Raw genomic sequence first — 24,436 nt, forward strand, 5'->3', positions numbered from 1 at the left:
CATATCTTACAGTAATTGTTTTCTTTAACACTGTAATAAATCATTACATAAGCGAGAAATGAATGAAACAGTAGTAGGTGGATAATGAATATATATAAAAACTTTTTTTTATTGACAATACATATTAAACTCTATATCGTATATATACCGTATATAAAGAACAAGACATTTCAGGTTATAAAAAGTAAAAACATGGACGCCATTAGGCATGGTTAGGGCAAATGTATTTTTAAAATTTTTTATCATCTACTCTTCGATAAATGCATAATTTATAATTACAGTTACATTTTTAGTGTTTTTTTTATTTCTCAAGGTAAGTTTCCACGATTCTTAATTGCTTAAATTAATTTTTTATGACAAATTTATCCAATGAAATTATAACAGGGATATGATATATTATTGATTTATAAATTCATATAGGTAAAATAACACAAAAAATTCTTTTGTGTTATGCGACTCTTATTCTAATATTAATATAATTTATCTATTTCCATTTTATTCTTTCACTTTCTTTTGTAAAAATTTAATGATTAAAGTAATTTTCACATTTCATTTTATAGTAATTTATTGTATCAGTATCTTATAATATAAATGATGTAAAATTGAATTTAAAAAAAAATAATTATATACTTCTAAAATAATTTATAATATCTATCTATTGTATAGATATTTTTTGAATGTTATAATATATTTTACTAACAAACTAATAATAAATAATGTAATAAATTATATTGCCCAATAATTTAAATTTAAACTAATTTTATAAGTACATATATAAAAAAAATATTAAGGGCTTGGTGAGACGTGTAAGGCAATGGCCTAACTGGCCTTACCACTGCCACGGTTCTGCCTCCCTCCCCCGCGCCGCCAGCTCCGCCGTCGAGCCTACGCCGGACTTCGATTGTACCGCCGCCGCCTACTACACCAGCCTCTGCGTCGGTCGCCACACCTTCGACGACTGTCGCGCCTTCCGATCCATCCTCAGCGTCGACGAGCGCTTACGCGAGAGCGCGCCGCTGCGGAGCGTCTACGTCGCCGTCGTCTACACCGGCGGCGCCGCGGAGGTGAGGAAGTCACAGAGTGTTCGGAGAGAAGAGTGGAAGATTCAGAAGTTGTTCGTCTGGCAACTCCAACGGTTTGGTTAGGTGTCCTGGATGCTTCATGGTGCTGCCGCGACACAGCAAATAATTCATTCCTTGTAGTGTATGAATATCCTTTCTCTTCCTTTTGAAGCTTAGATATATATTCCTTTAATCTTTCATTGTTGATGTTGATGATTCTCTCAAATACTCAAGTTAGATTCCTTAAGAAAAATTCAATTAAACCTTATGCATGTTAGGTTCCATTATTTCAGGTGCAGTACAATTGGTTGGTTGATTCTGATAGATAGTTGGATTTTTTAGAAATGTTGGCCGGAAATCTTCTCCGGTGGCCTGTGACAGAGTAGATGGGGAGAAAAAAAAAAGATGATGATAAAGTGTAAAGGATTCACCATAATAATAATAATAATAATAATAATATGAAATGAGATCAATTTAAAAATGGTAAGTTTTTCAGGAAATTTACTTTTCCCGTGTTTTCTGCCCCATGAAAAATATATCAAACAATTCAATAACAAAAGAAAATTATATTTTGTTACATTTCATTCATTTTTTAATTTAAATATTTTACATGTTTCTTTTTCTTAATTTTTTTTTATAAATCAAAGATATATCAAAATTTGTTATATCTCTATAAATTATTGTATGAAATTTTGAGATGAGAGACTAATTTAAAACTTTGAAAATTAAGAGAACTAAATGGCACTTCTTATGCTATGCCTTATGAGTATAGGTTTAGTTGTTCAATAGGACTTATGATTTAGGCTATATCAGGCCTAGGTTAGGTTAGATACTTTTAGAAAATAAATCAGGCTAAGATTTTTAGAAAAACTTATTTAATTAAATAAGTTAAATCCTGGGCTATTTAAAAAGCCTATTAGGTTTAACAAATTAGCCTATTTAAAAAATTATAAATAAATATTCATGATTATTATTATATTGAATTTATTATAGTAAATTAAAAAAACATAATTATTTATCTTTTTAAATGTAGTTGATTTACCCAAAGTTAAGTTAAACCTTATAATTAAGTTTATGGAAAAAAATTATGTATTATTTAAATATCATATTACAAAATATATTTTTAAATAAGTTATCATGAATGTTTATATTAAACCTTAAAATATGATTATATCATTAAATAAGTTATATTTGATTCTTATAAAGTCTCATAATGATATTTTTACATTTATCTTAGTGTTAAATTGTTACAAATTAGGCCTTTAAACATGTTTTTAGGTTAGGTTAGGCTTTTATATAAGTTAAGCCTAAAACTTTAAAAAATCATTTGACAGGTAAATAATTGATAGGTAAATAAGTCAAATTCAAATCATATATTTTTAACTCATATTAGGTGTAGGCCTAGCTTGACTCCATCTATCTTAACTCCTACTTATAAATAAACTCTAGACTTCTTTCTTCAGAGAGTTTAAACGAATTAAGTCTTAAGAAATTACAAAGGATTAAATTCAAGATTCAATAAATATTTATATATTATTTATCAATAAACTTACATCTTTATTGAATATAAATTTATTCATTAGCAACCAGAATAATATTTGTTGGTGTAAACACTTCTAGCTTAAAATAAATTATCATTTCTCACGTTTTTTTTAACTTCTGAGTGATTTTAATATTTTCAAATCCTAAATATTGCGTATTTGTGAGGAGAATGAAAGGATAAAAAAATAAAAATCTATTTAAGAAATAAATAACACGCCCAGTGGGACTCGAACCCACAATCGCTTGATTAGAAGTCAAGCGCCTTATCCATTAGGCCATGGGCGCTTTAGCTTAAAAGCTTCATTCTTAGTTTTTAAACTATAAGTTACTTGAACTTCTGATAATATAAATCAACAAAGCACTAGCAGTACATATATATCCATTTTTGGTGTGACCCAATACAAAAATTAAACTCCGAGAGACTAATTTTGATACATATCATACAACATGAGAAAAACAAGACAAAACAAACGCTTACTTTACATGATAACTTTTTACCATATGACAATATATATAAATAAAATAGTGTGAAATTCATTACAATATCATTTTTAGATATTAATTATCTTAATATAATTTATATTATTATTGTAATATTATGGAATTGTCTAACATCTCAATCATAAATAATTCAATTGACTTTTTCATTAAGCAACTTTACATAAAAACTGTACTCATGACTTGAGGGACTTGTGTATTAATCGACCTCTATTAGTGAATAATAACCCCTCAACTGCTTATTTGTCTACTAACTAAGTAATCACCTATCTCACTAACCCATACACACTACCATTATAAATAAGAGGGATACACAGGTAATTCATCGTTTAATTTTACAAGAATTTTATTATTTATAACTTATTATTGACTTGAGTGTCAAAGTGACTTTACAAATATCTTATTTTCATTTGGAGGAGTTCAACATATTGAGTAAAAGATCAAATTGCTAATGGATTTGGAGAGTAATTCAAAATTTCCTAAGAACATCTAACTAGTAAGAAAGTCATTATTATGAGATAAAAAAGAATAAATTTAGACAACTAGATTTTATTATGAGTAGAAAAGATTAAAATGTATAAATCAATGTAAATTTTTAGAAAGTCGCATGAATGTTAAGTAGTTATAAGACATTTAATTTTGACTATTGGTAGATAATCATTATAAGTCATTATCATATAAAAATGACACTCTCACCTATTATATCTTCTATGATATAATGGAGTATTATATTATACAACATATAATTTATTAAACGAGAGTATCAAAGCAAGAGTAGGAGGGTAGGTCATCAGACTATCAGAGGTTGGAGAGAGAGAGGCGAGGATAAAAATGAGTATATGAATATTTTATACTTGACGAAAAGTCATTCAATAATTTATTTTAGTAACAGGAAAATGAACTTTGTCCTAACTATCTTTATTTAATCTGTGTTGCTTCATAATTTTTTAAAATTAATCCTAAGACAATTATATTTATAATTTTATATTGTGTAATAAAGATGGAAATCTTCATTCCCATTCCGGTTCCTATATTATTAAAATGACTTGTTAATTAACAAAGCCATGTCATCTTTCATTTAGTTTTAACAGTCGTTAACGAAGTTTCAGACGGAAGAATGACATGTCATCTTGTCACCCAATGTTTCCCAGCAAAATTGTTCAATGGTTTATTTAGTAACAGAAAAATGAACTTTGTCATGTCCCTGTTTATTTGATTAGTGTTATCCTATTATCATTTGTTTAAGATCAAAACATTGAAAACTTATATACTGTAGAAAATTAATACTCAGTAAATTAATAAATTTTTTGAAATAATAAATTTGTCCGAACTTGAGCCAATATAAAAAATTAAAAAATTCAATAATAAAATAATAAAATAATAAGATAATAATTTTTCGTAAGATCCCTTTATAATTTTCGATTCCAAAAAAATCATAAATTAATAATTCATAAAATTGAAAAAAAATATTATACTTTATTAAAATAAGATTCAATAGTTGTCTGTAATTCAAAAGTCATTATTGATTTTTAAAGCATATAAATAGTAGTTACTAATTTACGTTGAGTCTTAAGGTTCGCTGTAACGTAATTCTAAAAGGCATAGATTAATTTGTTTTTTTGTTTGGTGTGTATAATATAATTACTTAAAAACTCTTTAAATTAATAATTATAATTTATCAATAAATTAATAACTCTCTAAATTAATAAATTTCTTCGGTCCTGTCATTATTAATTTGTAGAGTTGACCATTCGACAATTATCTTACAGGAGGAAGAGTACTAAACACTGAAGAAGTGAGTACTAGAGAAGGAACAATTATGAATTGTGAGCGCGTCTTTTATCTCCTCTCTCTCTCTATATATATATGTGTATATCTGAGTTATGCTGCAGAATAATCAAAGCACCCAACAATGAGAAAAGATAACCTCAGAGGAGTAAGGAGTGTGTTTCTGCCACAAGAATTGATAATTGAAATCTTGTTGAGGTTGCCTGTGAAGTCTCTTGTGCGTTTCAAATGTGTGTGCAAGTTATGGCTCTCTTTAATATCTGATCCTCACTTTGCAATATCACATTTTGAACAAGCCGCCATACACAATGAAAGACTTGTGCTTTTGGCACCTTGTGCTCGTGAATTCCGATCCATAGACTTCAATGCATCCCTTCACGATAATTCTGCTTCTGCTGCATTGAAGCTTGACTTTCTGCCACCCAAACCTTATTATGTTAGAATCCTAGGTTCATGTCGGGGGTTTGTACTTTTGGATTGTTGTCAAAGTCTTCACGTGTGGAATCCATCCACAGGTGTTCACAAACAAGTACCTCGCTCACCTATTGTGTCCGATATGGATGTCAGGTTTTTCACATTTCTCTATGGTTTTGGGTATGACCCATCAACTCATGATTACTTGGTGGTTCAAGCTTCTAACAACCCAAGCTCAGATGATTATGCAACCCGTGTGGAGTTTTTCTCTCTCGGGGCTAATGCGTGGAAAGAAATTGAAGGTATTCATTTGTCTTATATGAACTATTTTCATGATGTTAGAGTCGGGTCGCTCTTGAATGGTGCTCTTCATTGGATTACTTGTCGTTATGATTTATTAATACATGTTGTAGTTGTGTTTGATTTAATGGAGAGGAGTTTTTCAGAGATACCTCTGCCCGTTGATTTTGACATTGAGTACTTCTATGACTATAATTTTTGTCAGTTGGGGATACTAGGAGAATGTCTCAGTATATGTGTTGTGGGGTATTACTGTTCCACAGAAATATGGGTCATGAAAGAATACAAAGTGCAGTCGTCTTGGACTAAGACTATTGTTGTGTGTGTTGATGACATTCCTAATCGGTACTTCTCCCAAGTTTGCTGTACAAAAAGTGGTGATATTGTTGGGATAACTGGCACTACTGGATTGGTGAAATGTAATGACAAGGGACAGTTGCAAGAGCATCGATCCTATTGCAATGGTCCAAAGGGGTACCAAGTGACTGTGTATACAGAGTCTCTACTTTCACTCCCAAGTGGCAGTAAGCTAGAAGAATAAATGAGAAGAATTAGGCTGTGAAATATTCTGATACCTTTACTATTTTCTTGATACTCATCTTCTGTACTGAATTATGATTTTATGAATTCCTCTGGTATAATAAAGCGTGAAAAAATAATAGGGATGAATTCCTTTGGAACTGTAGTTTCATAATTATGTTATGTTTTATGATCATTTATTCAAGATGTTATTATCTTGTCGTTGTTTGCAATTTGTATACTTCCATTCTCTCACAGGTTTTAGCATAGGCTTAACAGTGAATTTATGGCATTGCTAACATGATACGTAACCAAATTTACAACTGTTACTATTAATGGTGTGTCCTATTTAGTGTAAGCTACATGTCAATATGTGAAGTCAGTATTATCAATCTTGGCTTCAATGCCAAATTAAAGGTGTTTATTTTTATATCCATGCATTGATTAACACTTGAATTACCATTACTTTGATGAAGACATATTTATCAGTATATTGCACTTTTACTCCATGTATTGGCATGAATAAGTAGCCAAGCAGTGCACTAGAGAAAAATTACTCTACCTATTTTTTGCAGGCAAAAATGCTACACTAAATACTTCCTAATTAATTTAAAGTAATTAATCTTTTGCCATTTGTAATGACTAATGTATTAAAGAATATGAATTTTCTGGTCTGACCGTGCGAACCGTTAAAAGCCTTAGGGAAAACATATTGTGTGGATACTAATCTGGCATTATAGTCAATGGCAGTATGCCACCGATAGGGCGATTATGCCTGGGTTGGTTCTTGTCACGCCATTTCTTCTATTTAAAGCTTATGAATCTATGAACTTATTTTTCTTGCTATTTCTTCCATGAATATTGCAGTGATGCAGTGGGAGCATCAAATTGATCCTAACTTAGGTATGGAGGTTGGTGATGATATGTATTCAACGTACATTCGTTAGGTGATTCATTCTCCCACTTAAGGTTTATACGTGTATTTCTGGAGCATTTGATACAAAAAGGTCCATCTTTTGAAAGAGATGGTTATTAACATATGTTACTTACAGTAACTTAATTCTTTATAGGGTTCTGGTTCAGTATTATATCTTGTTTATGGCTTAGGTTTTTGTTAGGTTCTTATTGTGTGCATTTTAAGTTGGTATGTACTAAGCTTGATATGTTGTTTCATTTGCGTGTTGCTTACCTGAGAATGCACACCATTTTGTTGAAGTAGTAATATAATTGTCAGCAAATAGTAGTTGTCTGCATCTCTTCTTTGACTCATTCTTCTTCAACTGGTGGTTAAATTAAAGGCAGGACATAATACACCCTAAATTAAAACCTTTCTTTTGTGTTTGTCATTTTTATACATTTTTAGTTTTTCTTAATTTTAAGATCCAAAAGTTATTTCAGCATTTAAAACAAATGTATAAGCAAGTGGTGGCAGGGGAGGCGCCTTTGGTTGTAACATGAAAAAGTTTCTATTGATCTTGTTTGGACATAGTTTTGTGTTTGTTTTGTTGCTTGCCCAATTTTGAATCTTGTTTGTGAGTAAGCATGTAATGTTTTCCTGTATTCTGACAGAGAATAACTGAACAAGCTGATGCTAGTAGTTCCCTCAGTGGATCGAAAATCAGTAGAGGTACAGTGACTAATATTATAATGAAATGATTAACTTTCTTTACAATAACAATTATACTAAAGTGCGCTTTATGACTTTATCCCTTTCCTCATTAAGGTGACAGGAATGGTGCAAGATGTCACACCAATTTCAGTTTTTTACTTGCCTTTGGCATGAATCATGGTAGTCCAAGTCTTAGTAACTTCATTAATTTGTAAGTTGATGAATGATCATTTGGCTTTAGTACAAAGGGAAAATGAACTATCATCAGCTTGTATCTTATTATCTTCCTGAATTACTAAGGCGATGAATTGTCCTTTGCTGTAAAGTACAATGGCAAGAGAGAAGATGTAGTTTACTAGGTAACTAAGAAAGTAATTTTCAGTCTATCACTCTGTCATAGGAACACAGCCAACATTAACACATTCTTAGGTATGCTTCGAAATTTGCAATGCCTACGTTTATTAATTGAAGACTAATCTAGCAAAAAAGTGAAAATTTATCTCCTGGATGGAAGCATACTGATAAGAAAATCAGTGTAAGAAATAAGAAGAGGATTTGCCAGACTTTCTGATTGAAATTGGTGTTGCACTTTCACAAGTTGAGAAAGTTTTAATACCCTGTTAACAATAAAATCGTTAGTGGTTCGTGATGACTTGTGTATGAAGAATAAGCTTGAAGTGTGATCATGAATCAATAAACTTGAAAACGAACTATAGGATCTTCTTTTCTGCAGGGTATTATGTGGGATTGTTCTTGACCTCTTGGAGGGTGAACCCGTTAATCCACACTATTTTAGCATGCTTAATCAAAAGATCATGGACCGGTAACACTGCCAATGATCACAGGGCCCAAGCTACGAAATGAAGGAGTTTATTCTCCTGCTTGCAAATGTTCGTTCGAAGGCGCCTTTGGGTCTTGAGAATCTGAAACAAAGTAGATTCATGATGGTACTTGGCTATATAAGTTTTCTTTATCAGTAAAACACAAAATTCAATTCTTGTTTCCTTATTGAAACTTTGAACACTGATTTTGGAAGATGTATATTAACACTTTAGCCACTGGCCCGACAACTTTACAGGAACTTTTGATTGGTAGATCAAACATTACGAATCATCTCAAATCAGATGTACAAAATGGTGACGTTCTATGAAACTTACCTGTTATATTAATTGGGCAATGGTTTTAAAGCTGCAAAACCCACAATCCAAGGGCATGTTTGAATTACGGTTCATTGTGCGGTGGCATGCATCTCAATCAAGGCCAATCCAATGGGCCAACGCAGAAGATACTCCTTAGATGCTTTTGGAAACGTCGTTTCAAGCTTTGGGGACAGATACTCAAACATGCATTAAGCCAAGGTTTTAAATATCGGTCGCGTTGCGGTTTTATTGTGTTTGTTGTTTGTTGATATCAGAGCCGATGCAGTCCCAGTTACAATCGCAGAAGATAAAAAAAAAAATTGATGTTGCAGTCCTAATCACGATGGTGGACTGTTTTTTTGAAACTTTGCAGCACCCAGCCTTACAAGGTAAAGTTCTTTCAGCTATCACATCGATCTGTTGGTTTTTGTTGGGTTGGTGGTGACTCATTCTACCTATTTTTTTAACATCCACCCTCCTTATGTGTTGAAGGCAGATTCTGATCCTCTTAGTCGTACTTATTGGTTGAATTTGAAGTTTTAAATGCAACAAGTTAATAACTGAACTCAGAATATACTATATTTTGTTCTAAGCTAAGGTTGTGGTTGAATTTGAGAAAACCAAACTTACTAAACCGTTGGGCTAATACATCCATCATTTGTCTCTCTGAACGATATCAAGGGGATGAATTTTCATCATTTAGATTATTTTTTTCCTTAATTTGCATAGTCCTTGTTTATGGAATGTTTTTAAGCATCTTCTAAGGGGAAAAGGCTACTAAAATTATGTTGCAGCTTCTTGTTCGAAAGAAGAAAAAAAGAATAAACCAAAACAAGCAAGCTTTGTCAATTGTTGTTACCATCAATTTAATTAAGCATGTTTTTTAGTACGAGGTCTAATGTCACTTGCTAAAGGATCATATATTTGTCTTCATGCTGATAAGAGGTATATTTATTCACAACTTATTTGAACAAGTATATTTTTGCATTATAGAATTACAGCAAGTAACTGGGAAAGAATATAATGCAAAAATATATTTGTTAAATAAGTTTTGAGTAAATAAGAACAAAATTAAAGGGCATTTTAGATAAATTTTTCAATAAATACCTATAAGAGAAGAAGATAAAAAATAATAATAATTTTTTTTTCAAAGTTATAAAAATAATTTTTTGGAGAAGATGAATAATTTTAATTTATCCAAAAAGTTGATTTTAACTTATACTTTAATATTAACTTATGTGTTTGTGAAAAAAATTATTCAAATATATAAGACCAAAGACAGAAAAATCAGAAATAAATTTCTTAAATCCTCAAATCGTTAGAAATCAATTCTTAGATCTTTTATTTTCATATATTAAACGATAAGTTTACAAAGATTAATTCACTTGATTAGAATCAAATTCATATCTCACAAGGACGTCTGTTTAAATCTCATTATGGATGAGAGGATTTTGTTAGTAAATGATCTATAAGTATATTTTAAATTTTAAATGAGTCTTGAGACATACTTTGACCCTGATGTATTCTTGAGATTTGAGATTTAAGTCAACTAAATTTTTTCTCAAAAAAAATATCAAACTGTAAAAATTTACAGCGCCTCAAAGCATTTTATAAGGCAGTGCCAAGCAAAGCTAAACTTTACAGATTTTAACCTTTGAGATGTGAAATTGGACCTTTGTCCCTTGCTATATATCCTTCCTTTTAATATTGAGAAAACAAAACAAAAACACACAGATTCAAATTCCTTTTATTTCTGGTTTTTGATATATAATTACATGTGTTATAAATTTTATGTATGCTATAAATACGTACCATATGTTTTGGTCGCATATTATCGTGGCTAGTTTTCAACCGTATATAGCGACAACACTGTTAATTCCATGGATTGAGAACTTGTACTTTATGTGTTCCTGCCATATATACAAGATATCAGAGTAGCGAAGCTTATCCAAAGCATAAATGCTACATAATTTGAGTCTAGAGAAGCTAGCAGGAGGTAAAGACATGAAGCTTGTACTATCAACAAAAGTTGTTCTTCTAATAGTATTCTTAGTTATATGCTACTTTTCATCATCTCTTATTGGAGGTATAATTTACATTTTTTCCTTGATTCTGTTCCTTACATTAACTATAACTTTATATGCTAGTGTGAAGTCATATATATATATGAAGAAAACTTTCTTTATGCATCAACTAGCTCTAGCTAGTGTGATCAAGGCTTCTTCTCACACCTTTCATTTATTTTCATCTAGGGCATGCAAGAAGTGTAAGGACAGACCCTTTTGGAATTCATGCTACTCATCTTGGTCAAGAAAATCTTGTTAATTCAGAAAAACAGGAGAAACTTAAAGATGATGAGGGAGATCTGGTCTCAATGGATTATACAGCACCTAGAAGAAAACCACCGATTCATAACTAGAGTTGTCAAATTTAATGAGCATGTGCATTGTGTCGGGATTTGTACTTATTATGGTCTTGCATGGGTCACTTCTTTTGATTTGTGAAAGCAACGTTAATATATATTAAGTATATTATTTTGTATTAATAATTAGTAGAGGAGTGAAGACCGTTGCTATATGTGTTCAAGAGTACTCTTAGGTTTGTGGTATTTGGGTAATACTTGCCATAATATGCATATACTAGTACATATTTCTTTTTTAATTTACACGTTAATTTTGTTGAAAAAAATGTTGTTTTTAATTTCTTTTCCAACGAAATCACATTTATCTTTTAAGGAAAGTAATCATATTTGAACTGTGAAATTTGATAGAATATTTCTTTAAGACTCAAACTTTAAATTATTAATTAAGTTAGAATAAGTTTGTCTCAGTTTATTTATGTGTTTGAAATTTTGTGAAAATAAGATAGAAGAAAAAGCCTTTTTGATAGAAGAAAAAGCCTTTTTGATAGAAAAAAAAACCTAAAAATCAAAATTACATAAAAATAATTGCTAAATATACTTACATACATGTGAACATTCCTGTCTAATTAAGGCACTTAATATGAATTAAATATAATAATATATTATTTGCATTTTACAATTTTTTATAACTATTTAATAAGCAATAATATTTGTTCATTAATATTATATTTTAAAACGTTATATCGTATTTTAATTAAAGCTATTTGCTTAAATTTATGTTAGTTTTGTATGTTACGACGTAACCATACAGTATTATGTAATTTTTAAAACTCACCCTACTAGAGGTTTGTTAGATCCCATCCACATGTATCTCACCCTTTTCTGTATCACATAATTTTTATTTTATTACTTTTCATCTCAAAGATGGCATCGTTTTTATGGTACGCGACAACGATGAATTTTAATTAACAATTAATTCAAGATTAACTAATCCCTTTAGAGGTGCAAAATTATCGAAATAAATTTTGTGTTTTTCTTAAAGCTCATATCCTGAACATAATTATTTTTTAAATGTTATATAATGCTAATATTTACTAATAATTATAATGTATATTGAAAATCGATTATTGAAATTTCACAGAAACTATAACTAGTAATCAGAGCATTATAAGTTAATTCTGCACCAAAAAGAAAAGAACATTAAGTTAATTAATATATAGGAGACCAACCCCTATTGCCGAAAAAAAAAACAAAATAATTCCTTATAATATTCTGGGTGCTTCAAAATGCCCTCCATGGGTTAAACAACCTCATAGCACACTGGTTTTGTTTTAAAACAATTTAAAACAAACATCATCTTTGTCATGATTGATTTATCGTTGTCAACGGGTTCAACTTTGTAATATCAAGTAACTTATATAAGCTTATATTTGGACAAATCTTAAGATTAAAAGTTTGTACATTTCCAGTTTGATAAGTACTTACTGTCACTAGCTAATGACTGTAGTTTCGATAATACCGTGAGCTCTATCGTAAACTACCTCCTCTAAATCCATAGTAATAATTAATATCATATGATCAATCCATGCCTGTGCGTGTCGACTATTACAAGAAGAAAAGGCTAAATTATGGTTATTGAGCCTACAAAATAGGCATAAGAAATCTCCAAATTTATAGTTTCCACTTTTACAGAAAAAAAATTAAATTAAGCAAAAATAATAATAAACTCAGCAAAAAATAATATGAAAAGATATTGAAAATTTATTGAATAAATAGATAAAAAATAAATCAATACATATGATAATATTGTAAGTTGATGCTCCAACGACTCAAGTGAATCTTTCCTCCCATAATGTGTGCACATACAAACTATAAGGTACAATGGTCAGTTGATGGGAGAGGATTCTCTCCAATAACATTATTACTGCATGAGATCCTGATCATTCAAAAATAATCATAACATAATATATTTTAATTCTAAAATTAAGATTTAAAAGAATAAAAGATGAGATTTAAACACTTGAGAAGATCTGTTTCTGTCAGTTGATATATCGTAATAAAATTTCTTTCTTTCTCGACAATCTTAATACAAAATTAATCACATTTAACTACTTACAACCATTTCCCCGACAATATTAATATAAAATCAATCACTTTAGTTACTAGTTGTTATAACCATCTCTGTAAGAAATAAGTCATCTAGCTTTGTCCAAAAGCCAGCATTATATCACAAAAGCTGACACAAATTTATACTTAACGTCAACTTTGTGGTAACGCTAGGTTGAGTCAGCAAAAAAGTTGACACTGTAACATTGCATAGCATCTTCTTAGCCAACACAAATAGCGTCATACATGTGCTATAACACTCAAACCACCCACCTAAATCAAATTCTCATCCTTGTTTCCAATTTTGGTAAGCGCACCAATAATTTAATAGTTCTTTGATTTATAAAGCATCGTATCCTAGCCTAAAGAAGTCGTGTAATATTCATAAATTAATGCAAAAGTTAAGACGTAAGTAAATGCAAAATTTATGTATATAAATGGTTACACTTAGAATTACAAGCATACAGTAATAAAAGAATGCATGAAAGTCACTGAAATCTCTTTGTGGAATTTTATCAAACAGTTTGTAAATGTGTAGTTTTGATGTAAAATGATGAAACAAATATTGTCGGGTCAGAATTCATAGAGACTTTTAGAAATATAGTCTAGAGATCTTACATTACATTTCTACTTTAACATTCACTCAATCCTTGCGAAACTTCTCAAATCTTAATTCTTTAGGTAATTGATACTTAAATTTATATATTAAATCTTTAATTCCTCGGTAGATTTAATCTAAAAATTAGGTTTAAAGAGAAGGATTGTAATAATTAATGAATTAAAAAGCTATTCCTAGCAATTGGATACATGAATCGTTCTACTTCAGATCTAGAATAAGATTATGTCTTCCAACACAAAATAATTCTCATAACCATGGATATCAAGCCATAGAAAATAGATGAAGCATAGAAGTATAATAAATTGCATTGAAGAAGAAAGGAGATCTAAAAATCATAGAGAATACATGTTTGAAGTTCTATTACAATCCAATCCCAATAACAACATGAGATTTAGCTATGTCTAGCCATGGAAAAATAAAATACAAAAGAAGAATGGATGAAGATGGAGATTCAGTCGTATAGCAATGCTTTAAAGGGATTCTCAAGCCCAAAAATCATCACCAAACTTCTGAATTAAATCCAAGTCACTTCGTGCATTGCCCAATTAAACATGAGCTTTTCAAACTAAAACTATACCAAGTTAGTTCTCACTTAAGCGTGAATGCATCTGTTGAGCTTTAGGAGCAATCTCACTTAAGTGAGATGATCGATCTTTCGCTTGAGTGAAGCTTTATCTGACCCTCTAGAACATTTCATTTTTAATCCGGATTGAATACTTGCTTAAGCTAGCAATTCTTTGCTCGAATTTCCACTTTGAATCCTATTTGACAACTTGCTTAAGCCAGTCCTATCCTTTAAAAGCTCCATTTTTTCTTTACTTGAATCTTCACTCCTTTATTAAAAAATTATAAAAAAAAATCAATCAAAGCATACTCTATTTCTATTTGGCAAATCAAACAAAACTCTAATTATATATTTACAATTTTTTTTCTCAAATTGGTGGAATTGAAACTCTAAATTAAAGAGAAATTAAGATAATTGGTTAACAAAATAAAGTATGAAAAAAATTTATAGAAAACCATCCCAAACTTAGACTTTTGTTTGTCCTTGGCCAAAATAACAAACCTAAACTCAACACAATCACAAACAACTAACTCCACAAAAGTTGAGATTCAACCAACCTCACCATCACATATCCTTCCAAAAAATTTCCAATCATGCCTTATATATGGTGCCCACAAGAGATCAATTGAGAATCATGAAAACATTTTTCAAGAGATTAGAAGGCATGACTTGACCAAGAAGAAGAAACATTACTTGTATATAGCTTCTCGTGGCTTAAGTGTCTCCCTCAAGACATGCATATATGCAAGTGTGTCATGCCAAGGTTGTTGCTCTCACTTCAATCCACTCATTAGAATGTCACAATTTAATTTTGATTTTCATCTCAATGTCAATCAATAATTCTCATACACAAACATAAATCACAAGGTCTTTGCTAGACTTTCAAACAATCGTGATCTTTCAAGCTATATATATCAAATTGACAATCCAAGAGTTAAGATGGCACAGTTTCTCTCTAAGATTTGGCATAAGATATAACTTGTCTCTTTTGCTAACTCAACAACAACCAAATACTCAATTAGTTCTCTTTTCTAAAAAAATTTAAAAAAAAAACTAATTTTGCACTTAATAAAAAAATAATTATTTTATTAGATTGTATTATTTTTAATTAAAAAATACTTTTTTAAAATTATTATTCATTAAAACTTGATATTAAACCTATATCTAATAAAAAAATATTTTAAACAGTCTTATTAAATGAAACAAAAGTATTTGAAATTTACTTATGAAAAAGAAAAAAAACTATGTTTTTTTTATAAAATTAAGAGAACGAAGGGAGTATTTCACATTGGAGTGCAATTTGAGGCACTTTTTTATTCACTTTTCTCTTTCTTTCTGTTGTTCCTTTTTCGTTACTAATTTTATTATTTTCTTGTTATCGTCTTTTTTCTTCCTTTTCCACCGTTACTTTTTCTTTTCTTCTCCTTTTTTTACTTAGCCTTTTTCATATTCTTGAGCTTTAATTGGAGATAAATTGGAACGATTTTAATTAATTAGCTTTAGAAAGACTTCCTTTTGTTAGTTATAATAGTTGCTGGTTAATATCGTTATAATACTATTTTATTCTGTTAGTTTCATTTTGAGTTTTTCTTTCTTTTGCAGCATGTGTTGCAACTTGTTTACTAGCAACTCTTTCTGTATAAATACCATATACACACAATGAAATGAAAAGCTTGAGTTTCTTTCTTTCAATTATTCTAACAGAGGGTCGATCTAAAGTATTTATGGGAAGATCATGATTAGGGCATTTATTTCCTTAATAAGCAAGAGAAAATGGACAAAATAGAAGCACATAATACTGAACACTTTATCCTTATTACATGAGTCATATGTCAAACAGGAAACAACAATCCCCAAAATAGAACACACCCATATCCTTAGCAATTAAACAACACCACACAAGAAGAACTACACATAACTTACAAACTTTTGCTCCATTCAAAACTGATCAACCAATTGCACCACCTCTTCCACCACAGACGTCAACAAAGACTTCCTAGCATTCACCACATTGCACTTGCCACGAATTTCACCTTGATTTCCAGTGAGCACATCCAATTGACTCAACTTTATAGTAGCATCCACAAACTTCTCAAAGAACAACGTTTGGTTCAACGCAAATGCATTGACCAACCCCTTAGTCCTCTTATCATTGAGCAAGTCCTGGTCAGAGGTGAACACCCCTTGGCGGTTCATTAGGTCAAGGTAGTATTTGTTGTCGAACACAGTCGGGGTTCTGATGTCCAAGTTGGCGGTGTTGCCGGAGTTTGCGTCGGGGCAAGTGGATTGTAGTTGCTTGGCTAGGGTTTTGTCCATGTTGGGGTCGAGAGGGGAGAGCCTGTTGAAGAATGTGCCGCAATGGGCACGACCAAAGGTGTGTGCGCCGGATAAGGCGACAACGTCGGTGACATCAAAGTTTTTGGCGGCGAAAGCGTCAAGGGTCACGCCGGTGGTGTTGAAGGGTTTGGGGAGATCACTTGTTCCTGATGTGCTGAAGCTCAGGCCATCTCGTCTTCCTAGTGGCACTGCATAATCGGGACCTCCTGTCTGTTCAAAGTAAAAACAAATTATTAATAAATCAAATTAAGTGTCATTTTGAATATAAGATATAAGTGTTTTTGAAAGGAATTGCCATAGTGAAAAGGATACAAATTTTTACTCGGAATTCCTAGATAATTAAATGGCTACGCCCCACAAACATCGAACAAAATATTTTACGATTTCAAAGTTTAGTCTAACTTTACAGGCAGACTATTACATGCTTGGATTATTTAATTTATTTTCTGATTTATATACAGATAGATTAGCACTACCATCTCGACACTTGAGTGTCGATGATAACGACTCCATCATTATCTCCATTTCTTAAAGCCTTGCCTGATTTATTTATGTAGAATAAAGTGTTAATAGTATTAAATTACTGAAACCACTTTTAAGTAAAATAATATGGCTATTGTTAAAGTTGAAAGAGGGATAATTACTTTACACTAAGTATGGATGAGTCTAAATAAAAATAAAAATAAAAAGAAAATGGAGACGACAGATATTTGATGAAAGTAATATTGTTATTATTTTTTAAGATAATAAAAAAGAAAAAGGAAATATTTTTTGTGAATTTTATATAAAGAAAAATAATATTCCGTATAATAAAAGTTTCTATTTTTTAATTACATTATTTTTTTTAAATAATACAAAATATTTTTAAAATACTTTAAATTTTTACTTCTATCCACTTTTTCATTCATTTAAACATGATGAGAAAATTTTCTCTACTTTCTACTTTCTTTTACATTCACTTTTATGTTCTTATATTTTTTTATTTTACTTTTAGTACAAACCGAGTACATTTAATAATGTAACTTTGACTAACTAACATTCAAGGAGTGCAACTTTTGTTCGTCTGCCCCAAACAATGGACAACATTTTAGAGTTCGTCATCATATAAGGATGGAATTTTTACCTGTAAATTATTCTAACTTTCTAACGTTCAAAATTCAATTATTTATCCTAAAAAAATTATATTTTGTCATTTAATCATATATATATATATATATATATATATATATATATATATATATATATAATTTTTAAGTTTTATAATAACAATATTAGAAATTATATTTTACATTATTTTTTTATTTCGTTGATAATGTAAAAATCTTAACGTACACATGAATAAAAGTTAAACTTGTATATATCACAAAGAAAAGCTTCAAAACTATAGTTAGTAAGAGCAGAGGGTTTTGAGAACCAAAATAGTAGTGCAAGTAAAGGTAAGAGGGATGAAGAGATTACAAGGAAAACTGAATCACGTGCTGCCAAAACAGTGATATCTGCGCAAGAAACGATCCTTCCACACTCCTTATGGATAATAGCTCTGATGTCATCAATGGTTTGCAAGGCCTCAGTTCTGATGCCTCCGTTGGCTGGTTGGTCTCTTTCACTTGGACTCCCATCTAGCAGCAATGATCCATCACATCCCTATACAAATGCAAATTAAGTTAGAGGTAATATCTTTTTTCTATATATATATATGCATGCATATATATTAACCTTATTGGTGAAACATGCTCTGTAGTTGCAACTTTTTTCTCCTTGTTACTTTATTCTCCAAAATAAGTTACTCGATCTTCAGAAGTTTGATCCATGAGTTAAAATACTTCATGGGTACTCATTTTTAATATTTTTTTCTTTTATCATGGAATTTATATAACTAATCACTTTTGCCTGATCGAATAGCATTATATTATTCTAGCAAAACATAGATGATTAAGGAAAGGTAAGAAAAGTAGTGAATTTGATCTCTTTTATTAATAAATTATAATTCTAACAATTAACATTTTTCGATAAAAAAAAAATTACCTGAACAAAACAATCATGGAAGAAAATGCGGAGTAAGGCAGGAGCTTGGCCATTGTCATCCTTGAACACCTTCTTGAGATGTTTCCTCACAATGGACTCAAGCTTGGGGCATGTTTTGGAATAGAAAGAATATGATAGTCCCTTCACTACTGGGGGCTTGGCTTCTACTTGGGAGGCATAAATGTGTGAAATAAACAGAATGGAAGAAATCAAGAACAAAGGATAAGCACTAGACCTAGCCATCTTTGTTTACCTTGATGAGTTTGATATTTGAGATTCACAACTAGGGTGAGAATTTATAGGAGGGCTGCTATGGGGTTATGCCCCACATGTTTTTTACCTAATAAAGTAAGCCCAAGTAAGTTTCGGAGAAAATTCTATTCTACATATTAAGACACCGGAGTGAGGTAGGTGTGTAAGGGAACTTGTAATTTTCGCTTATACACATGCATGTGCATACATGGTTTGAATTTTTCCAAATCGTGAATACTAGCTAATAGTATACGTTATAGTACATATTTAGGATATTCAATTCTCTTGTAAAAAAAATCAATTCATTGGGTTTATTAACTTTTTGTCCCTCATTTTGTATTTTAGTGCTTAAAAAAATATTTTTAGTTTTAGTCCTTTAAAAATTTATTCGTTCTGTTTTTATTAGCTCCCGAAAAATTCTACATTAGAGATCAAAAAAATGAAAGAGAATTTTTTTTTACTAAAAACAAACAAAAAATGATGAAAAATTAAAAACTGAAATTCAAAAAAATAATAAACCCAAATTCATTCGCATACATGTTTTAAATTATTTAAAAACAAATATTAAATAGTTTTTTCGATTTTGATGAAAAAAATGTTTTAATAAAATAATTTTTTAATTAAAAATTCCTGAGGGAAATTAGTATACATCGATAAAAAGTGAAAATTATTCTTTCAACATAAACTTTTTATTAGATAATTTTATTTCAAGACCTACATTAATTAAAGATTATATATATATATATATATATATATATATATATATATATATATATATATATATATATATATATATATATATATATATATATCATATTTATAAAATTTAAAATTGATTCAAACTTAATTATAAATTCTTTAATACTCACATATATGTAGGTAATATGTGTCTTATTATTCTTCATAGTATGGTCTCAAATTCAATTGAGTGTATGTTGGAAAAAACTCTCGGTGAAAGAGATGCTCTTACCATACTAAAAACCTTTTTAGTCAAAGGATTCCCGTGTCTTAAATTGTGCGTGTGTATGTATAGTGCCTTCTTTTATTATTTAAATTTATAGTGATAAAATTTAAATTCAATAACGGTATTCTGAAATTGGTCAAAATAAAACGTCCACGTGCACTTGAATGATGAGTTTGAACCCTTATTTTGTGTGTGTGAATGATGATGAGTATGAAGCTATTATGTAAAAGATGATGTGAACAAAGATTCCAATAATTTAAAAACAGGCAAGTGGCATATATTATTAGACTGGAGATCACTCAAGTCAAATTTAATGTTATTAGTTATTACTTGCTAGAGGGATAGTTACGGACTTTGCATGGTGAGGGAACTCAATTTAAATGTAACAAGAATTTTTATTTTTTTTAAGTAACAAGAAAAAATTGAATAAAAAGTTAACAGAAAAAAATAACTTAAATACATTTTTTATTCTTTAAAGTTGGGTCTATTTTATTTTATTTTTTTCAAAAAATTTAAATTTAGTTTTTGCTCTTAATTTCAGAAAATGTTCTTTTTAATTTTTCTTAACTAATTTTTTACAGTTTAATTATACAATTTGAGATAATTTTTTATTAGATAAGGGACAAAAAATAATATTTTTCAAAATTAAATGATAAAAAGAATTTAAATTTGAGGGATAAAAACAAAAATAACCTAATTTGAGGAGTCAGAATATATTTAAGTCATAAAAATTTGCTACAAGTTGACATATATTTAAGTCATAAAAATTTGCTACAAGTTGACATCTGTCGTACGTAGATTCGATTAGTTATGAACTTCTTTTATTTTAAGACGATTTTAATTAAAAAAATAAAGATAATATCCAATCACAACATGCGATGCAGCAAGGGTAGGATTATAAATTAATACACGGAATCATTGCAGATTATTATATTCTTCACTGGCATTCAGATTGAATGCTCAAGAACAATTAGTAAACTTTAACCCAAATTAAAGGGTGGAAACAAAGGCATTAATTAAACATATATATGAGAAAATTTTATCTTTTGTGCATGCGTGCACATGAAAAAAGTAACCACGCGCGTTATACGAAGTGGGGTTATTTAGGATAGACATGAAAATCGAGAAATTTCAGACCGAAAAAAAGGAGAATGCACGCATGTACTGTCAAAATAGGCGGCTTCAGAGCTATCCACCAAAACCTCCTTTCTTGGTACGTGCACGACGGCTCCTCTTTAGAAGTTAGAAATGTATATATTTCCAATTAAATGTTGACCACAAAATATATATATATATATATATATATATATATATATAATATTAAAGAATTTATTTTAATTATGTAACATTCCATTTTCAATTTATTAGTTATTTTCTCTATTGCTTTAATTTGAGGATTTCAATAACATGATTTAACGCACACTTACCATCCCAAATAAAAGTTTTTTTTTTTAAGTCTCATGTTAGTTGTTCAATAGGAATATTCATGATTATGGATCCACATCTTATCCAACTCAATTTAATTATATTTGATTAAATTTTTAAAATATTTTGATCAAATTTAAATCATTCTAATTAAGATTGATCATTGGATAATATGTTTTATTTTTTTAATTCGATGTAACTCATTTTATATAATTAAATTTATTTTTATATATAAATTAATTATTAAATAAAAAATATATTAATAATTTATAACTCACATAATTTATTAAATTTAGTCATTCATGATTTTTTTTTGAAGTTGTTATTTTTATTTTTTTTCTTAATTTTATATATATTTTCACATGTTAATATCATACTTTATTTATATCTAAATAAAAATATTATATTAATATTAAAATTATTAATTTTATCAGTCAAATATTATTATAATTTGGTCTTTTTTAAGTGCATTTAGTAATTATATACTTACAAATATTTAAGTAAAAACAAATTATTATTCTAAAAAATTACCTTTTAAAAATAAAAAAAATTATTTTTAAATATTCATATCCAATTAATCAAACCTAATTCAATTCATTTGTTATCATGTTGATTTGGGTCGGGTCTATAAAAAAAATTACACGAATTTAACCCAACCCAAGCCATATTAATTAAGTAGCTTATTATTTGATATAAATTTTCTAACGACTTTTATGTACCGGTGGATTTTGTGCTATAAATATTAAGAATTGTAAATTTGGATTCAAATTTATTTTATATTTATAAAAAAAATTATAATGATAGGATTCCACCTATTAAAAGAGTTTTAATTTCATAAAGAAATAGGCATATAAATATTAGTATATATACTCATCTAAACTCAAATATAAGTACAAAGTACTTCTCTAATTAAGATTAATTGCTAGTGAAATTCATTTAATTATTTGATTTCTTACAAACAAAAAAGAACTATATCTTCTAAACTTCGTGTGCCTTAATTAAATATTTTGGAGATGGTGGTCACATTTAAATCTAAAAATATTTTTAAAATAGTAATATTGAATAAGGTTAATTAAATCTTTTGGAGATGATTTGTTATTTAATGAGGGATGTTGTGTTGTTGGCTCGTTGTTTCCTGTACTAAATTACTTTCTTTACATTTTCTTTTACTTTCAGAATGGCCAATCTAAAAGCTAAAAACATTCCAAAAAAGAATACAGGAAGTAATTTGGAAGTGCAGGAAGCAACAACCTTTGTTGTTTGCTCACAAGTTCGAGAAAAGCAACGGTGTTTGATTGTAATTGGCCTGTAGGGATTCTGTTCCATTGGACTTTTATGGGTTGCCTATTTATGTTTGGGTTGCTTTGTTTTTCTTTCTCTGTAACGATTGGCATAGGCTGGGTTGCTTCACAACTTGTGATTTAACCTAAAATCCTTTTATTAATAAATGAGTAGATTACAGTAATACCTCCTAAAGTTTTCTGTAATTATACAAGTATTTTTTATTTTTTTAACTATTATTTTCACTTTTCTTGTAAGGGGTGTTAATTTAAGATTTGAAGAGATATCAATATGATGTTTTTAAACATACAAGAGGTATTAGTGTAATATATATTTTGAAGCTTAAAAAAGTGTTGGTGTAGAAAAATAAAAATAAAAAGTGTTGTAATTTGCTCTTAACAATGTTGCTTCTTTTGCCTTCCAAAAAAATATCGTATTTTTGCCTCTAAACTTTGTGTAAATTTCATTTTCAGTTCCTAAACAAAAATTTAATTAATATTTTAATCTTTATACTTTTCTTTTGTTTATTGTTTTAGCCATGCTATCACATAATCATGTTTTTTCTATGACACGTATTCACAATTGTAATTCAGTGATTAGTAATCATGTCATCAAGAAATCTAATAGATGCAATATTACATGTAATTAATTTCTTTTTATAAATTATGTTTTTAATTCCTCTCAAATTGTTGATAATGTTAAACTAAATGTGACAAGTCATTAAATTATTAATGTAGTGATTATGTCATAAAAAACTTTGTTGTGTGGTCATGGGAACTAAACTTATTAAAAGAGGAGAAAAATATAGAAACCAAAAACAATAAAAATCGGCCTTTTTGGCCTCAAGCAAAAAAACAATAAAATTTTTGTTTAGGGGAAAAAGTAAATTTTGCAAAAAGTTAAGGGATAAAAACATAATTGACCTTCTTTTTTTCCTAAATGAAGTCAAGAAAATAATCAAAATTCATTTTGTTTTAAAAATTAAAAATAATATTAATATCTAAAATATAGTGTCATTCTTTTAATATTCTTAAATATTTTAAAGTCAAAATTAAGAAAAGGAAAAAAAAAGACATTGTTCTTTCCTTTTTACTTTTGTTTTGAATTAAGAAAATGAAAAATAATAAATAGTTTTGAATTGAAAATTACTTACTTCACCATTTTCTTAACCTTAAAGTTGAAAACTTGAACAACACTTTATATATAATCTTTAAGGGTAATTCTTGAGATAAACTTTTGTATATATTGATTGATATTTATATAGATGTGTACTTTTGTGAGATGGACAAAGATTATGAACAATCTATTTATTATTGACAAATCAATTGAAAATAGAATTAATGGAAAAAATGTTTTTTTGTTTTTTTAAAATATTTTCCAAGATTTTTTATTTGCAGATCTTGATATGAATCGAGATTATTAGCAGGATTTGAATTTGTGGAAAGATGCAATACAGAAAAAAAAAATAGAGATGTTTAATATTTGAGTAATCTTTATTTGAAATGGAATATATAAATGAACTATATTAGACTCATTCATCAACTTACAAGTATAAAACTCCTTTATGATATAGTTGATTTTAACTAATGAATAAAGTTTGATTTCTTTTATTTCTTTGTTTGATTTTATT

At 29.0% G+C, this 24,436-nt stretch overlaps 2 protein-coding genes, 1 long non-coding RNA gene and 1 other non-coding gene across 8 annotated transcripts; 2 read left to right on the plus strand and 2 right to left on the minus strand.

The window, feature by feature from the left end:
* Positions 1–805: 805 nt before the first annotated feature.
* Positions 806–8,600, plus strand: LOC100815838 (F-box/kelch-repeat protein At3g23880). 5 transcript variants are annotated; one of them, XR_005889058.1, is made up of 5 exons: positions 806–1,203; positions 4,871–5,605; positions 6,990–7,069; positions 7,692–7,749; positions 8,465–8,600. XR_005889058.1 is itself a non-coding variant. In XM_041010538.1 (5 exons), exons 2-4 carry the CDS (start codon positions 5,014–5,016, stop codon positions 7,700–7,702), a joined length of 639 nt encoding a protein of 212 aa, XP_040866472.1. In that variant the 5' UTR covers positions 806–1,203; positions 4,871–5,013; the 3' UTR covers positions 7,703–7,749; positions 8,465–8,600. The 5 variants fall into 5 exon arrangements, 3 of the variants coding, with proteins under 3 accessions (XP_040866472.1, XP_040866473.1, XP_014624039.1); XR_005889059.1 differs by lacking the exon at positions 8,465–8,600 and adding an exon at positions 7,846–8,279; XM_041010538.1 differs by having other exon boundaries at positions 6,990–7,025.
* Positions 2,816–2,888, minus strand: TRNAR-UCU (transfer RNA arginine (anticodon UCU)). The gene has a single exon. It is a non-coding gene; the product is annotated as a tRNA-Arg (tRNA).
* Positions 8,601–10,295: 1,695 nt separating the features above from the next.
* LOC106796361 (uncharacterized) lies at positions 10,296–11,535 on the plus strand. The gene is made up of 2 exons (XR_001385341.3): positions 10,296–10,956; positions 11,123–11,535. It is a non-coding gene; the product is annotated as an uncharacterized lncRNA (long non-coding RNA).
* Positions 11,536–16,241: 4,706 nt separating this feature from the next.
* PRX4 (peroxidase) lies at positions 16,242–19,156 on the minus strand. The gene is made up of 3 exons (NM_001255840.2): positions 18,885–19,156; positions 18,318–18,503; positions 16,242–17,069 (listed from the first exon to the last, which is right to left on the minus strand). The coding sequence occupies exons 1-3, from the start codon at positions 19,125–19,127 to the stop codon at positions 16,461–16,463; spliced, it is 1,038 nt and encodes a 345-aa protein (NP_001242769.1). The 5' UTR covers positions 19,128–19,156; the 3' UTR covers positions 16,242–16,460.
* Between the last annotated feature and the right edge of the window lie 5,280 nt (positions 19,157–24,436).

This window comes from Glycine max, chromosome 16 (genome assembly GCF_000004515.6).
Source record: "Glycine max cultivar Williams 82 chromosome 16, Glycine_max_v4.0, whole genome shotgun sequence".
NCBI classification, from domain to species: Eukaryota; Viridiplantae; Streptophyta; class Magnoliopsida; order Fabales; family Fabaceae; genus Glycine; species Glycine max.

Excerpts from the sequence above, each read along its gene's own strand:
- LOC100815838 (XM_014768553.3), top strand. The coding sequence starts at position 5,014 with ATGAGAAAAGATAACCTCAGAGGAGTAAGGAGTGTGTTTCTGCCACAA.
- PRX4 (NM_001255840.2), bottom strand. The coding sequence starts at position 19,127 with ATGGCTAGGTCTAGTGCTTATCCTTTGTTCTTGATTTCTTCCATTCTG. Across the intron at positions 18,504-18,884 it reads TCCATGATTGTTTTGTTCAG|GGATGTGATGGATCATTGCT; the intron begins GTAATTTTTTTT and ends GCATTTGTATAG. Across the intron at positions 17,070-18,317 it reads CACGTGATTCAGTTTTCCTT|ACAGGAGGTCCCGATTATGC; the intron begins GTAATCTCTTCA and ends TACTTTGAACAG.